The 16,220-nt window shown below is 39.6% G+C and overlaps 3 protein-coding genes across 3 annotated transcripts; 1 reads left to right on the forward strand and 2 right to left on the reverse strand.

Annotated features, from left to right (window-relative positions):
- The first annotated feature begins 346 nt into the window (after positions 1–346).
- On the forward strand, positions 347–3,723 carry LOC306976564 (biotin-dependent 3-methylcrotonyl-coenzyme A carboxylase beta1 subunit). The gene is made up of 13 exons (XM_079574536.1): positions 347–484; positions 738–812; positions 954–1,115; positions 1,198–1,394; positions 1,562–1,740; positions 1,813–1,893; positions 2,041–2,219; positions 2,291–2,495; positions 2,571–2,662; positions 2,743–2,899; positions 2,976–3,098; positions 3,206–3,421; positions 3,507–3,723. Exons 1-13 carry the CDS (start codon positions 465–467, stop codon positions 3,591–3,593), a joined length of 1,773 nt encoding a protein of 590 aa, XP_079430662.1. The 5' UTR covers positions 347–464; the 3' UTR covers positions 3,594–3,723.
- Positions 3,724–3,830: 107 nt separating this feature from the next.
- On the reverse strand, positions 3,831–9,145 carry LOC306976566 (retinal Mueller cells isomerohydrolase-like). The gene is made up of 15 exons (XM_079574540.1): positions 9,063–9,145; positions 7,815–7,959; positions 7,497–7,579; positions 6,801–6,951; positions 6,131–6,238; positions 5,866–6,007; positions 5,657–5,804; positions 5,493–5,574; positions 5,274–5,406; positions 5,055–5,197; positions 4,838–4,967; positions 4,644–4,758; positions 4,472–4,560; positions 4,286–4,397; positions 3,831–4,205 (listed from the first exon to the last, which is right to left on the reverse strand). Exons 2-15 carry the CDS (start codon positions 7,823–7,825, stop codon positions 4,060–4,062), a joined length of 1,593 nt encoding a protein of 530 aa, XP_079430666.1. The 5' UTR covers positions 7,826–7,959; positions 9,063–9,145; the 3' UTR covers positions 3,831–4,059.
- Positions 9,146–9,285: 140 nt separating this feature from the next.
- depdc1a (DEP domain containing 1a) lies at positions 9,286–16,032 on the reverse strand. Its single transcript, XM_079574534.1, has 12 exons — positions 15,320–16,032; positions 14,284–14,549; positions 14,037–14,175; positions 13,839–13,954; positions 13,207–13,337; positions 13,084–13,131; positions 12,869–13,006; positions 11,594–12,529; positions 10,985–11,157; positions 10,737–10,913; positions 10,416–10,622; positions 9,286–9,413 (listed from the first exon to the last, which is right to left on the reverse strand). The coding sequence occupies exons 1-12, from the start codon at positions 15,365–15,367 to the stop codon at positions 9,294–9,296; spliced, it is 2,499 nt and encodes an 832-aa protein (XP_079430660.1). The 5' UTR covers positions 15,368–16,032; the 3' UTR covers positions 9,286–9,293.
- Between the last annotated feature and the right edge of the window lie 188 nt (positions 16,033–16,220).

Raw genomic sequence — 16,220 nt, forward strand, 5'->3', positions numbered from 1 at the left:
AAACAAGTCAACAAGTTCCTAATCCATTTTTACACATTAATTTGAAACATGCGTAATTCAGAGTAAAATGATGCTGGTATAATATTTCAAATTTACTACCATCGTCTTTTGTTTTAGTAAAAGATAATACAACAATATTAAATACAATGATGTTTCAGAGTTCTGCAGTCATAGTTAAAATACAGTAACCGCATGAACCACAGCCAGTGGTGGTGACAGTGTTTTTGTTCTGAGTGAGTTTAAGGTGGACAGCTCCCCCTTGTGCCAAAGGTTTGTCACTGCATATTAGCGTTTGAGGCAGTTTGACCGACAGGGGGCGATGATTCGCCTGCGCGTCACGAACATAGATGTACAAACCACTCGCGTAAACAACACAAAGAAGAACACAGGCTAAAGCCCTTTTTACTTTGATTAACTCTATTTCAGACGACAGTTTATGTCAAAGTTATCATACGTGTCCGGACATGTACCGCTGCATCGTAAGGTAAGAAGAAGCATGAGTTGTTTGATCATTGGGATTTCTCTACGACCTTTGGCACAGTCAAGTCTTGGTTGTAACTTTGACCTGATTTACTCATGACTCAAATATTTAAATCATGCGTGAAATATTCAGTGCATTACTGAAGTTACATGATAATTAGATGACTACTGGAAATGTGGTCATGTGATATTTTTAATGCTTTGGACCTTTGAGAATAATTTCCAGTTATAACTACTGGGTGTCTTTTTCCTCCAAGGAATTTTTTCAACTCCAGATGTTCTCAACAAGTTCTTGTGTTACCTGTCATTCAGCCATCTCATGTAAAACACCGGTGAGTATGCCTAAATGTATGCATATATTCATGTACAATGCAACATATGAGCATTCTGCCAATAAAGCAATAGATTATGTATATATTGTATTATTGTATGCAGTACATCATATGAAAATTATAATATCTCTCTCCTCACAGTCCATCCAGTTGGCACAGTTGCTCTGTCTGCTGCATGAGCACAGATGCCAAGAGGAAGAAACGTCTGCCTAGTGCCTTTCCAGTGCTGAACCTTCCCCTCCAGCCCATCCATAGACATGTGTATGAGGCCAATCTCAGAAACAGTGCAATCTGTCACGAAAAGTAACGCATCTTCCACATATTTTACTTATTATTTGTGGAAAATATATATTTAAAATAACACATAACTCCTGGTTTACTGAAGGTATGTAGAATACAGTGATAAAGTGAAGAAAGGTGGAGGAGCCAATGCTATTGCAAGACACACGCAAAGAAATAAGAAGTTGCTGGTGAGAGATCGTCTTCGACTCCTGTTGGATGACGAGGATTTCCTCGAGTTATCCCCTTTTGCAGGGCTGGGTCTGCCCTACGGAGATATTCCTTCAGCTGGCTGTCTGACTGGTCAGAAACCTCAAACAAGTCTTTCATCTTGGTACTTACTGTAGACTGCTACTTTAACTGATGCGGATGGGTTCTATTCATTTGTTGTGGTTAAAGGCATTCTTGTGACATGCAATGCAATGTATTTATCTTTTCGATTTTTTTTTTTTTTTTTTTAATATCTGCAGGCATCGGTCGTATCAATGGCCTGTGGTGTGTGTTCATTGCCAATGATGCCACTGTAAAGGGTGGCACAGCATATCCAATCACTGTCAAGAAACAGCTGCGGGCCCAGGATGTAGCTCTTCAGAATCGCCTACCCTGTGTGTATCTGGTTGACTCCGGAGGCGCATTTTTGCCTTTGCAGGTAAAAAAAAATGTTGTGGAAGCATTGTCAACTTTGAGGCCAATTATTATTATTTTTTATTTGCTAATTTAGTCTGAGATATTCCCCGATAAGAACCAGGGAGGAAGGACATTCTACAATGAAGCCATCATGTCAGCTGAAAGAATTCCACAAGTAAGTAACTTTACTAATTACAAATATTCACTACATTACAAGTATTTACTTTACTCATGCCCAATGCTTTTGTGTGATAGTGTTGTTTCATGAACTGACCTACCTTGCTCAGTGTTAGGTCTATATGAAATATAAGTGTTTTGCCAGGTATCTGTGGTCTGTGGTTCATGCACAGCAGGAGGAGCTTACATCCCGACGATGGCAGAGGAGACAGTGATGGTTCACCGGATTGGGACGATATTTTTAGGTGGACCACCTCTTGTCAAGGCAGCAACAGGGGAAGAAGTCTCTCCTGAGGATTTGGGAGGAGCTCGCCTTCATTCAGAGTATGTGATACTTTTTTTTATATAGTATTACATCAATTGTAATTTGAATATATGTCATAATTGGTCTTTAGGGTCAGTGGTTGTGTTGACCACTTTGCGTTGGAAGAAAAGGAAGCATATGAGTGCACCAGAAACATTATATCGACCTTCAATTTTCTGCTGCCTGAGGAAGAGGAAAGAGTTGAGAGGAAAGCAGATGAGGAACCACTGTTCAGTTCACAGGAGCTTCGAGGCCTCGCTCCCCTCAGTTATAATTACACTATTGATATTAAACTGGTAAAATATACACTTCTCTTGCCATTAACATTTAGTACAATTATTTTGTAAATCCTTGTCCTGTTCCCTCTAAAGGTGGTGAGTCGTCTCACTGATGGGAGCCGCTTTCAAGAGTTCAAGGCTCGTTTTGGAACATCACTAGTTACAGGCTTTGCAAGGATTCATGGGTATTTTTTTTTTCTTCAGATATTTAAAATGTTGGTCATTACAGATGAAGTTAAATTATGCAAATTTGTTTCTCTTGCAGTCATTTGGTAGGAATAGTTGCTAATAATGGAGAACTTTCTTATGAAGCTGCCCTGAAAGGAAGCCATTTTGTCCAGTTGTGTGACCAGAGAGATATTCCACTTCTTTTCCTACAGAACACAGTGCCTGCATCTGCGTCAACCTTTTCTACACAGAAAGTATATTACAGCCACTGTTTCCATATTTCTAACTTTGAATAAACTTTCATAGAGAATTGATGTTCTATGTCTTAAGGCGGAGGTCAACAGTAACCGCCTGAAGGCACAGGGCTCAATGATGTCTGCAGTAGCGTGTGCCTCTGTTCCAAAAATCACTGTGGTGATTGGCGGCTGTCATGGTGCTGACAGCTATGCTATGGTATGGGCCCAAGTCCTCTTGTTCTCTTTAAATCACTCAATTCTTTTATGACTGAGAAAAGATCGATCCTTAGCATATGGGTCTAATTTATTATTGTTTCTTTTCAGTGCGGTCGGTCCTTTGACCCTAACTTCCTGTTCCTGTGGCCAAATGCCAGAGTGTCCATCACGGCACCTAGTCATTCAGGAGACTTGTTTACTCCTGATGTTGACAATGAAACTCTAGAGAATTTTGAAACAAGCCTAAAAGAAGAGAGCTCTGCTTTTTTCTCCTCTGGAAGACTGTGGGATGATGGAGTTATTCTTCCTCAAGACACCAGAAAGGTACAAAGCTAACATTTTTCTCTTATAGAGTTGACCATTTTATTCAAATAAGCAATAAGTATATAACTCAAATGTTTGTTTGCAGGTGGTTAGGGACTGTTTGGATATTATAAAGCAGCAGCAGTATCAGCTATCAACTAAAAAAGTAAATTCCACAATTCTCAGACTGTAAACTGATGCCTTTTATTTATTTTTTTACTTACCTCTGCTCGCTGATAAAGTTGGAGTAAAATGTGTCTAAAATGTGCCTCCGGTTTTAAATAAGAATTGAAAATTAATAATGTCATTGTCTCCAAGTAATCCAAGTAGGCTATGTGCAATTGTTCAAGCAAAATGTGAATCACACTGTTGGTTTTTAGGATTTATTATTTAATACACTTCATAAGCTTAAAAAAACTAATCTTACAATCATTTGGGAAAAAAATATTTTGAAAAGAAAAACTATAACAAAATTGAAAATAAATGTTTTACACAAAATAACAGCATGAAGTTATGTTTTGTCTTCATTGGAATTCAACGCTTTAGTCAAGTGAAGTCCCAGTTATGTCGTTAATAGAACGTTTTATGCACCATAAGATCAACAATCTGGTTGCAATTTAAAATGCAATGCAAGTTAAAATTCACACTTGACAGGAGACTCAGGGTTTGTACATGCCGTGAAGCGTAACTGGGATGATCACGTCCACTTCTGCTCTGGCCACCTCAGTCAGGTCTGCAGCATTGAGGATCAGTAATGACCCAGGTCTCTCAGCCCCAGGTTTCACCAGGATACTGAGCAGCACACCTAAAATGCAACACACCAACAATTTTACTACCTTTTTTGAAATGGACTTTTGAAATTACATTTACAAGCACGTGTCGCACCATCATCCTCCTGTTTTGCTTCAGGGGAGGCCACAAACACTGGCTCTGAGGGATAACAGTCCTCCTCCTGCCACACCCAAGTCTGTTTGGTCTGAACATTCATCTTAACAATCTAGTAAACAAACACAAAACTGATGTATCCAGACTTTACATATATAGATCTTTAGGCGTTAGAAGATACGGTACTCTATCAGGAATGAAGTGGTTCAGTCCCAGGCCTAACGAATACTTCTTCCCACAGCACTGCTTGTAATTGATTTGCGGGAATTCAAAGGCTGTAGAAATGAAAAGAAGAATGTAAATACAAAAATGAAATGCGATCCTGTTATTGTCATGCCTTGACTTGATCATTCTTGACCCTGTCTCGGTCCGGAAAACAGAATCTCGGGTTCAAGCCAGACTGTCCCGTCTCGGTTGAGGACGGCTGTGGCTGTGGTGTAAGGCAGTGATACCAGGTTCTTTCCCTGTTCCTCCTGCGAAACAAAAAGGCAAATACATGTGGGTAAAACTACTGCAAATTACTCTGAACAACAACATGTGAGATGCTCCTACACGGTGTATGTCCAGTGGCAGAACGTAACGCCTTGCTTCTGGCTGAGGAGCTTTCATCGCCGCCCTCTTCACATCATCCCAGTTCTCTCTCACATTGGCCAGATATAGATAGTTGTACACAAAATCATGACTGTCAACAGATACAGTTTGAAATAGCCATAATTGATTAATACAATAATGATACAACAATAGTCATGTTCATTTCATTACAACATACCCTTTCCATGTGCAGAGATCCACTACGACAAACCCCTGGTCCTCATACGCGTTGATGTGGTGAAAGATATTGAACGCTGAAGTCCGAAATTTGTGGGTTCCTAAGTAACCACCTGGGTTTTTAGTCGCGAGATGAAACCAGGTCTTTGGGATAGAAAAAAAAGGCATAGCAGATATGTTTATTTAAAAAAAAAAAAACTATTTAATGTACTGTACTTACACCCATGCTCTCATTGGACTCAAAGCAGTCCATGTAGTTGGCTCCTCGAATGCTCCAAGAGGACAGGAATTTTAGCAGGTTGATCTTTACTGGCTGCTCAACAAATATGAAGTAGTTGTCCGTCATGCCAAAACTGAAATGATTTGTTGAAATGTATTATCACACAGAAAGGAGGACAGAGGCTCTTTTAAGTAACATATTTAGTTTGTGTCCGAGTACCTGTGAACGTATGAAGGCTTTAATCTCTCACTGCTCGGTAGTTGTAGCACAACTTCGGATTTCTCAATGGGGTCGGATTTATCTAGAAAAACAGACAAATGAACTGACCTTCTATGAATTCTCGTATACCTAGGCCAAATTCTTGTATTGTTTTCTGCATCAACCTGTTTGTGGTCCCGGGATTTTGATTATATTGTAAGCCAGACTCATGTTTTTGCCAAAGCAGTTTCCAATGTTGTAGAGTGTCCCATCTGCTTCTATGTGAGGGTGGGCAGTCACCCCGTTCACAGACACATATTTACACAGGTCAACCTGAAACACAGGAAGTAATAGAGTACCTAATGTACACTGTCACACCATGCTGTACAATTACCTTCTGTAACGTCTCCAGCGAATCAGGGTCAACTTTAGTAATGAAGTTGGTCTCTGTGCAAGCATAGAAATCCTCGCCAACTGGGTAGAGGTTAACCATGCAATTGTCGGTAACTTCAATGCCTTTGAAATATGTAAAGAATCTGCAAAAGTAAGCATGCAAATACATTTAAATGCATCATAAATAGGGAAGTAAAAAAGTCTTAATTTTCAAGTCATCAAGTTCTGTGACTCCAAACTTTAGATCAGTAGTGTGTGTGGCATACCTGGAGAAGATATTTTTGCATGGGTCAGGATAGGCTGTTGTGCCAAACTCTGTAATGACCACTCGCTTCTCTGTCATATTGCGAACATATGCATCAGTCTTGATAAACCTGATGATTTCAAATGAAGACAGAAATGAAGTATTTTCAGTGCAAATGCAGCTGCCCTTGGGGTTGACTAACAGAGGTGAGGCTACCAGTCTGCCATCAACCCCTGTGACCACCACCAACCACTCACTCACACAATACATTCATTCTGGCCTATTGTACATGTTTTAGTAGTAGGGGAAACCGGAGTACCCAGCGGAAGTCTACGTATAAAGCGGTATTGTGATTCATCTGGAAAAAAAGGTTCTCAAGATGTTTTTCAAACTCAAATCAACCAGATAAGCTTTTAAAGTAGTTCCTTTGCAAATAAAACAATTATAGCTAATCGAGCATTGGTAATTTGCAGAAGTTGTGGTTTTGGGCTACTACGCTCACTATTTATCTATTTATCTCACTAGCTAAAAAGATTCCAATCTTGATGGAAGCCCAGCTTTGTCAAGTGGTCATTTATTGAACTTATATTAAATTAATGACTAAAATGTCATTAACTTGTTATCAGGACACAAACCTGTGGAAAGATGTGACTCTAATTTTTCAAGAAATATGCAATAGTGTTTTGACTTACTTTCTGTAATACGTCACCTGACCATTCTTTAGATCAAACTTGTGAATCATGGCTTGTCCATCAAACAGGTGATAAAATGGTTCACTTCCAATCTCAAAAAGACCTGGACCCATTCTCAACAGACTGCCCCCAAGCCATGATGGGATGGTGCCTGAAAGACACACAAAAATGTGTTGTCAACTCCACTAACAAATCCCTTGTGAGGATATGTCAGGTATTTCAAGAGCATATTGAAGCTTATAGCACATTGAGGGCCACAACCTGGTGGTCAATGCAGTGAAACATTCAACTGGGTGCATTTAAGAGAGATTTTAACTGCTCCACGTACCTAACACACCAAGCACCCCTCCAGGCAACTCTTGATTTTACACTACCCTTGGTACATTGTGCCTGCCAAATTTAGTACAATGTAATGTGCTCTGTAACAATGTATTATAACTTGTACCTATGGGTTACATACACAGTGGAATAATGGGTGTTAGTACTTTCGAGGTACTACAAATACATATTATTCCATTGTGTATGTAACCCATAGGTACAAGTTATAATACATTGTTACAGAGCACATTACATTGTACTAAATTTGGCAGGCACAATGTACCAAGGGTAGTGTAAAATCAAGAGTTGCCTGGAGGGGTGCTTGGTGTGTTACAAATCTACAGCAAAAACAAAGACAAAAGTTTTCTTCTTTCATACCAATGACTGTGGCTGCGATGGGTTCATTGAGCTCCTCCACAGAATCAAAAATCTTCTTGTAGCCTGCAGCAGGATGCTCCACACTTCAAGACAGGAATTGTGTTCAGATTTGTGATCCGTTTTAAAATCAAGGGATTTCACATTTTAAACACTAACTCAAGAATTTGCTTTTCAGTGCAATGAGATGAGAACCTATTCAGCTTAAACAAGGATTTAAAAAGATGCATTCCACAGGCTTAAGACCACATCCCTGTTCTTCCAAAAGAACTTTTATAACTCATGTAAAAAGATACACACAAGAGGTGAATGTTTACTCACCGACTGACCATGCTGCTGGACGTTGGCTGTACCTTCTGATTTCCTGTGGTGTGGGATGGAAAGAAGTAGCCCTCCTCACACTCTCCTCCCCCTCCATTGCCAGCCTTCTCTGGTTTCGGGCCGCTCTCTTGCAGCCCTCCTCCTCCTGCCACCACCAAACCCAAAGCCAAACAAGCCATCTTTGTCTGGGTTTTCCTCCAGTCTCACCCAGAACACACAACTTTTCCAGGCCCGAAACAAACTTTATTATTAATGCACAAGTGAAATAATTTGAAATGTGTTTGTGTGATAGATTACCTTAGGGGTATTTTGTAATTGAGTGTTTTTTGTGTGTGTTTTTTTACAAGTCCAGCTTTAATTACTTCCAGACAGTTCTGAGAAAAGTATGTGGGCTAGTTAACTGTGGGGGAGAAACGCCAGTCAGAGTCGAATGATTAACTAGATGTATGCTTTGTCCTGTGTCATTATGATAAATGAACCGAGGAGATTTGCATTTCTCTTTTGCCACTGGCAGCTAAACACATTTTGAAAGAAGTCACAAATATGAGATTAGATTCTTTTTGAAGTTGCTAATAACAAATTTCAAAACACAATAATCTTATTGCAACTAAACAATTTATTTCCCAGAATATTGCATAGAAAACAAAGTAAATGCCAAAAAAATGTGGTTATGAGTTGAGATGTAACAAAATTAAACATGAGGTAAACAAGTACTTCACATTTCTTTATAAAAAAGTATGTACTATTTCAAAATGCCAACAATTTGGAACAAACGTGGTATAGGCTAAACATCTTTGAGTTCTACACCAATGTAAAACTAGATTCAGGAGTGTAAAACCTCTGTCTCATATTGATATTTCTTACCATTAAATAGATATAAATAAAACATTAAGAACAACCATTAAAACAAAAACACTTAACGAGTGCAAACCATTTTACAAGTAATGGCAATACAACAAAAGACTTCTACTTTAAAAAGTAATCAGAAAAGCAAAAGAGGCCGTATACTAGAGGATAAACATCTGAATAATTTAAAAAACTAAATATTAAGCTTACAAACTGTTAGCAAATCTATTATCTCCCAATATCATGTTTGTTAATAAAAAAAAAAAGTCAGTACAAAAAATAATTGCATATAGAGAATCTCACCCATGACAGATTAGATGTGAAATAACTGCCTTTACAAACGGAATTTACAGAAAGCCCTAGATATTGAAAAAAAAAAAAAAAAAAGGTTTCAGTCACTACCTTCATCACACTCAGAGCTTCACTCTAAGCACATTTCCTGGGAAAGACCGCTTTGTTTGTGCAGCTTGTGATTTTGTCACCTGAAACTGGCTCAGACCAGTGCTTATGGACCAACCTAACAGGAGCACTGACTCCTGGAGTGGACACATCTCATTACGCTATAACTAAAACAGGAAATCAAAGTATGTCCTTCCATGAGCATTCAGTGCAGCTTTGTACAAAAACAACACTTTAATTTCTAAAAACTTTGGTCTTCTTGATGTTCAGGAGTGGAGGTTTTATCTTTGGCTTGCGCACTTGGGCAGTTGAAGGGACACGGCGACTGTAGATGTCGGGGTACTGCTTCTGAAACTAAACACAACCAGAATTTCATTTGACAACTCAATTCATTACCACATACATTTTAAAATTACTTGAATATATATCATCCATGTTATCTTTTGTTGCTGCCTAGTGATGTAATAGCAATGAAAGATTAGGAACATTTCTGATAATAAAACAGACATGGATTTCAAACAGAAGTTAAAGTTTCATTGTAAGCCCATTATTATTCACCAAGTATGTATCTGAAGAAAATGTATGACTTTTCATGTTCAGCTGTTGTGTTGTAAACCAGATGTTGATTGGTAGGTAGTATTCACACTGTATACGACAACTTGGATTTAGATCACAGTGCTCAAATTATTGTTTTAAGGAAGCCTAAAAAGTAAATAGAACAAGAGACTGACAGTACTTAAAAGGGGTGGGACTAAATAAGTGTTTACTTCCCCCCACTCCTTTTCGGACAGCCTAATTTAAAATGTGCAAAAGGTGAAACAAAATTGTTTGTACTAAGACATACATGTATTGAGCTGCACATCTGATATTGAGCTCACAACTGCCTCAATCATGGCAGGTTGTATTTTGAGTTCATATGAGTTTGTGTTATATTGAATTAATATTATTCATTCATTCATTCACAATATATTAAGTTAATACAAGGAATGGTCTAGTGTGATGAGTTTGGTCTGACTGAAAGGTTAAATTGCAGTCTTTTAAATCGCCACTAGATGCCACCAGGAGACAGCACCGGTGGAATGATACAGTGGAAAATGCACACATGAAGATATTTTCATATGAATCTCATCTAAATCAGTTCAAATCAAGTGTCCCATATGTCATATGTCTCTTCAGTCTAGACAAAGGTAATTTCACTTCATTACAAAGACTTGTTGGAGCCGATATGCGTGGAAGAAACCAGCAATATGTTTTAAAGATTTTATAGCTCAGCACAATAAAGGCTTTTTAAATGTAAATAGAGATTTATGACGTGGGAGGCCTTGCTTTTTTGTTTTTTCTTTTGTAATTTCTTACCCGTTTTAGTTTTTTGCACCTGTCCTTCTCGCTTATATTTTGGTCGGTCAGCAGTATCTCCAGTAACTCCTCCATGGCCTGCTGTGACGACTCTACCTTCTGCTGTTCAAACTCAGCGCCGCTAATCTGACGACAGAAGGCATAAATGGGCAGAGGAGCAGAAACCTCTTCTTCTCTGACTGCATCACCAGCCAGGCCCACTGGGACCTGAGAAGACAAAACAAAACAAAAAAAGTAAATCTCAAATAGATGTTGCCCAATAACTTGCTATACCAGTGACAGAGGTATTTGTTAAAAAACAAAATAACACCTAGTATGTACCTGAGTTGTGCGCAGATACTGGACATGGTCACCAATAGCACTAAGTAAGTACTCTGGAACAGAAAGGATGCTTTGTTGATGATCCATAAAAAATGACACCAATCTAGTCGCCAAGAGCTCATCCAAATCACATTCCTCGGCACTGCCAAGTAAACAGCCGGAGAAGGTGTGGACCATCTAAGAAAAACAGGGGGTTACAACCAATTCCTTAACAGACATCGAGAGCAGACAGTTGTATTTGTCCTCACCAGTGTGCGAGTGCCTATGGCAGGGTGAAGGCGGGGCATGTCCACATTTTGGCTGATCCGTGACATCATTCTCATCAGTAGCTGTAGTTTACGGCGGGACGCGGGCGGCAACAGGAGCGTGCACAGCTGCAGGGCTTCAATGGCAACCCGTTCACAATGAGGATGTAGAAGGCCTATATAAACAGAGTCAAACAGTTGTAATGAGACATGACAAAAAAAGCATTAAGACCAGGTTAGCTTGCACTCTGGTCACATTCATCCATACATATGATGAGTATGAGTATGGATGAATGGATTGAAAATGGAAAAAGGAAGGTCAGGACAATTTTAAGGCAATATTTAAATTATTATATTTTGTAAATGGCAGGACAAGCCTTTTAGGTGAAGTCCACTACTGCCATATTTAGTGTTCTGTAAGGGCGTAATTTAACTACTGTATTACCAATGGATCACTGAGCATTATATAAAAAAGTTTGCAGCCCATGAGCAATTGTGAGAGCTCCTAATATTGCTACGACAAAACATTCAGCATGCTCGTAGTTAAATAGTTAGATGATGTTAGTGTGATTAGACAAACTCAAGCAAAGACAGATAAACGAAGGATCTTACTGTTCTCAGATTTGGAATGGGGGGGCTGAGAGTGACTTGCAGACGCACAGACAGGCCGTTTGAACAGTGACAAAGGGCGTGGTGGCTTGGACACATCCAGTGAGCTGATGCAGCGGCGTGGGATAGAAGGAGCTCGAGGGGTCTGCAGATTGGAGGTACTGGAGGCAGGTCGGGGTCCTGATGCAATAGAGGACCCTTGTGTTTTGGCAAGAGCGGAAGAGGGGAAAGCAGGACAGGAGGGCAAGAAGGAGGGGGCTTGCTGGGCAGCTGGCGTGCTCACATTAAGACAGCTGGCTGCTCGTGCTGAAAGCTTGCTCTCTTTAGCTTCTTCCTCTGCAGTTTCCACAACAATATCCAAACAACTTCCCACACTGTGAGGCCTCAAGGGGCGAATCCTCTGAGCTGATCTAAGGCCTTTCATAGAAGCCAGGGACAGTCCTTTTCTGGAATGTGCTTCTGGGGCACCGTCAAAGGTACCAGGTGTAGAATTGCATGTCAAGTATGTGGAACTACTGGGTGTTGTAAGTGAAGAACCTTCATTCTGAAGGTTTGAGATAGATGATGCCAGGCTGTCACAAGACTGAAAAAGTTGTTTCTGACCCGAGTCACTTAAAATGGTCTCTAAGGAGCAACTTCTGGTCCAGGGTCTTAAAGAATCTGTGGTGCTAAGGTTTATACAGCTTCCTCCTATCTGAGCATTAGCTATGCCACCAGCAGCTCCTCTAAGAGCCGACTGTCGGGTCTGCAGGGTCAACCCAAGCACCTCTCTCATCGGGGATTCAGTCTCATCACATCCTCCGTGCCGAAGCAGGGACAAGAGAAGACACTCAGTGGAGCGAAATGATGTCTTGGCTGGAGGGGCGAATGAGGGGAGGTCATGCTTCTTCCGCTTTCCAAGTTGATAGGTAGAAGGTGCCGCAACGTAACCGCAAAACACTGAATGCACAGTGGATGAGCGATAGGAGAAGAAAAACAAACAGCAGGCAGGATGTCAGTGCAAGCAGACAGGGTAGGGGAGGGAGAGGGTTTGGTTAGTGCAAACTTTACAGTCATATACAACAGGCTGCACAAACACGTAACAAGCAAACACCAAAACACACAACAAGACCCTAGTACTTTCTGTTAGGAATCCACCAACAAAGCGGACCAAAACCTTAGAGGTTAAATATACCGAATTCAAAAATAATAATGAATATCAAAAAATGCTGGAATAGATAATGTAATACCAAATGTACAAAAATTATGTTCAAGTAAATCAGGAGTTAGTGCACTTACCCAAAACGTTGATAAACAATTCATACAATTCGAATGTGAGCAATGGCTGTGGAAGACTGTAGAAGTAGTCAGACACATTTTTAAAGACATCCCTCTCAAAGCCTGGATAAGATGGCTGTGCACTGTCATACTTTGGCCCTATAGAAAAACAAAATGCATACATCCTTGCCATGGTTTTTATATTCATGAGCTTTGAGTGAGTGGATATGACTTACAATTGGCCAGACTTTTCATCGCAGACAAAACCCAATGTGGAAGGTCATCTGCAAAAAATAAAACCCAATGGAAATAAAAAAAAAACTGGTTTGTTTTAGTCATTGCTTATTGTTTAAACATACTTATTTTGTCATCCAGTGTAACCACTCCATGTTTGTTAACTTTGGTCATATTATGGATAATGTTTTGCGGATTCACAGAGCGGTGATCTAACACTTCATCGAGTGACGCAACGCCCAGGATCCTCTGTAAGCTGGAGCGCAAGAAGAAAAAAAAAAAAAAGAGGTTCAATATTCACAGATAGCTTTCAGTGTAGGGCTGCAACTAACGAATATTTATAGTTTTACGATTAATCGATTAATTGCTTGGCTGTGAATGGTGATCACATAAAAGTGGTGCCGCTTAAGGACATGTTGATGGAGAAAAATAAATGTTTGTTGGAGGCTTGAAGTGCTAATTCTGCTTTCTGAACACAGACAGATATGTATGAAACGTACAATGTACAAAACACTACATACCCTGTCTATATGTAGGGTGAGACAGGGTGTGTCTAACACTACATATAGTGATAGACACACCGTAGTTTTTATCAAAAGTACACCATTTTCATGTCATTTTTGCTCTATTTGAGTCTAGAAAACGATTAATCGATAACTAAAATAGATGTCAACTATTTCAATAATGAATTAGTTGACGTTTAATCGATTAGTTGTTTCAGCCCTATTTCAGTGCTCATTTTTTAGCCGATCTTTACTGGGTCAAAGTGATATCTTTCCAGATCTCATGTTCATCTTCCACGGTCAGCTGTCGCCTCTGTGACATATGCTCCGTTCCATCCCCTTTTGTTTGGAGAGCAGGGTCCACATTTTCCTGAAAAACAAAACAAAACATCAACTTGGAGATAGATTAAAACGGTGAAGCAATCTTTATTTGCATTTTTATTTTATTTTACCTGTGTGTCTTTTTCCTGTTTTTTGATTGTTCTGAACTTAAAGAAACCATCTTTGTCTCTGATAGAGAGCCTTTTCTTGGCTGATCCTGGAACTTGCGATGGACATGGGATAGGTTTTAAGGTTGAAGAAGAGGGGAATCTGTAACAAAGTATATCATTCAGACTTCAACTTAATCTTTACATACCAAGTATTTTTCAATGGATGCCATGAAGGACATCATCAATAATAATCAAATAAGTTAATTACCTGTAAAGCACATTATTGTCCTCCAGGTCCTCCGTTCCCCAGCGACCTTTAACGTCTTCGATCACATGGTTCTTCAAAAACTTCTTCAAAAGCTGCACAGTCTGTTGTCTCGTCACATCGGGGCCAAAATTGTTGTTGTTGCGTAGAAGTTGATGTAGCCAGTCCACAGCAGCAGTGGCAGTGAAGCATGAAGTATGATGTCTGAAATTCTGTCTGTGTTTCTTTAGAGGCATTCCAGCACGAAAGAGACGAGTCACCTCATTCCACTAGGATCAGCACACAGAAGATGGTAAAGCACTGAAAATCGAGTACGTTCATTCTTTATGACTATGCTGTGGTGGATGCAAATCCCAAATGTAGAGTGAGAACAAATTGCCAGATAAAATGTCTTCTAAATATATTCACTTTGAAAAGTAGAAAAAATAGCATCATGGCATTGGGATATTTGAATAAGAACTTGAAGGTCCTATACCTGTTTTTTTCTTTCCCTTTTTGTTTACGACAAAGAAACAGGGAGTGACTCGTTCCCAGCTTTCCTAACACATTTCTGACATAACACATTTTACATTTTATTCTAATGTAATTTTTAATTATATTGATGCTTTATGGGTTGATTTGATCTGTCTTCATGTAAGTTTATGTAACTGTGAAGCACTTTGAACTGCCTTGTGCATGAATAGTGCCCTTGATTATGATTCTTCACAGGGATGAGTTTAACAGTTCAATAAAAGCCTGTTTCACAACTTTCAGGGTCACTTACAGTAATACTAACAAAGCCTGCAAGCTAGAATTGACAAAATACTTTATAATGACACGGACAGTCTTTTTCCACAAACCACAGCATATTCAATACATTGGAGGACTTCACTAACTAACACTAACTAAGAAAAAAACATCGAGTACAGGATTTTTAACTTACAATTACAAATCTTATAAACCATTGCTTGTACTGTATGAACCACTGCTTCAAACAAACATGAAACAAAACTGAAATCCTCGTCCGACCTGCATCAGTTGGACTGTGTGAACAACTTACCAGCTTTGTTGCTCGATAAGGTCCTGGGGTTATAACGTGTGAACTCATCTTCAGCTCAGTCAAGCACCGCTACAGTTTTAAAGTAACCTGCTGAAATCTAACCATACATGCTAAGACAACACAGTGGGTGCTCAGTTTCGTACAATCCGTCAATCCCCGACTCTGAGAATCAACCAAAGCGTCACAAACCCACAGACACAGTACAAACCACGTCTGTTCTCCGTCTGTTCAAAATTACGAGCCCAGCTGCTCTGCAAGCTGATTGGACACCGACACAGTCACGTGTCGCAGTAAAACAGGAAGAGCCACGACGCATATTCTACTTTTTATTTTCTTATGTCCAAACAGCGTTTCCAAATTAATTATTATGAAGAGGGAGGTTTAAAATAAGTAACTGCGATTCTTCACCGTCCAAACATATAAATACTCTGTACCGAACAGACAGATAACGTTAGTGGCAAAGGTTAAGTCTCTGCACAAAGGCTATGTGCATTTTCAATGGGCCTACTACTAAGGGGGTTGGGCTGACACCACCTCTTTGCAAATGTTTAACAACAGTAACCCCCTATAGATCATTGAGGGGGCATTTACATTTTTTCAGCGTTAACAATAGGCACAGCCTCAGGTTCACCCTTGCAAGGTTATAAAGATGGCATTTCATCATGGCAACAGTGCCAAATGAGTGACAAGTCTGCATCGTTGACAATCGGTAGCCCACGGATTTTTTTTTATTTTTCTATGCACGTGTCGTGAACAACATATTTGAGTCAGACTGCACAGATTGCAATCCCCCACCCCATTTCAGTAGTCTTAACTACAAGTTTAACAATAAGGCTGACCTCTAAAATTAAACCAATATTGAGCAATAGTAAATGACAGTAGGCTATAGCAGAATGCGACT

Source organism: Gobius niger, assembly GCF_951799975.1.
Source record: "Gobius niger genome assembly, chromosome: 17".
Lineage (NCBI taxonomy): Eukaryota > Metazoa > Chordata > Actinopteri > Gobiiformes > Gobiidae > Gobius > Gobius niger.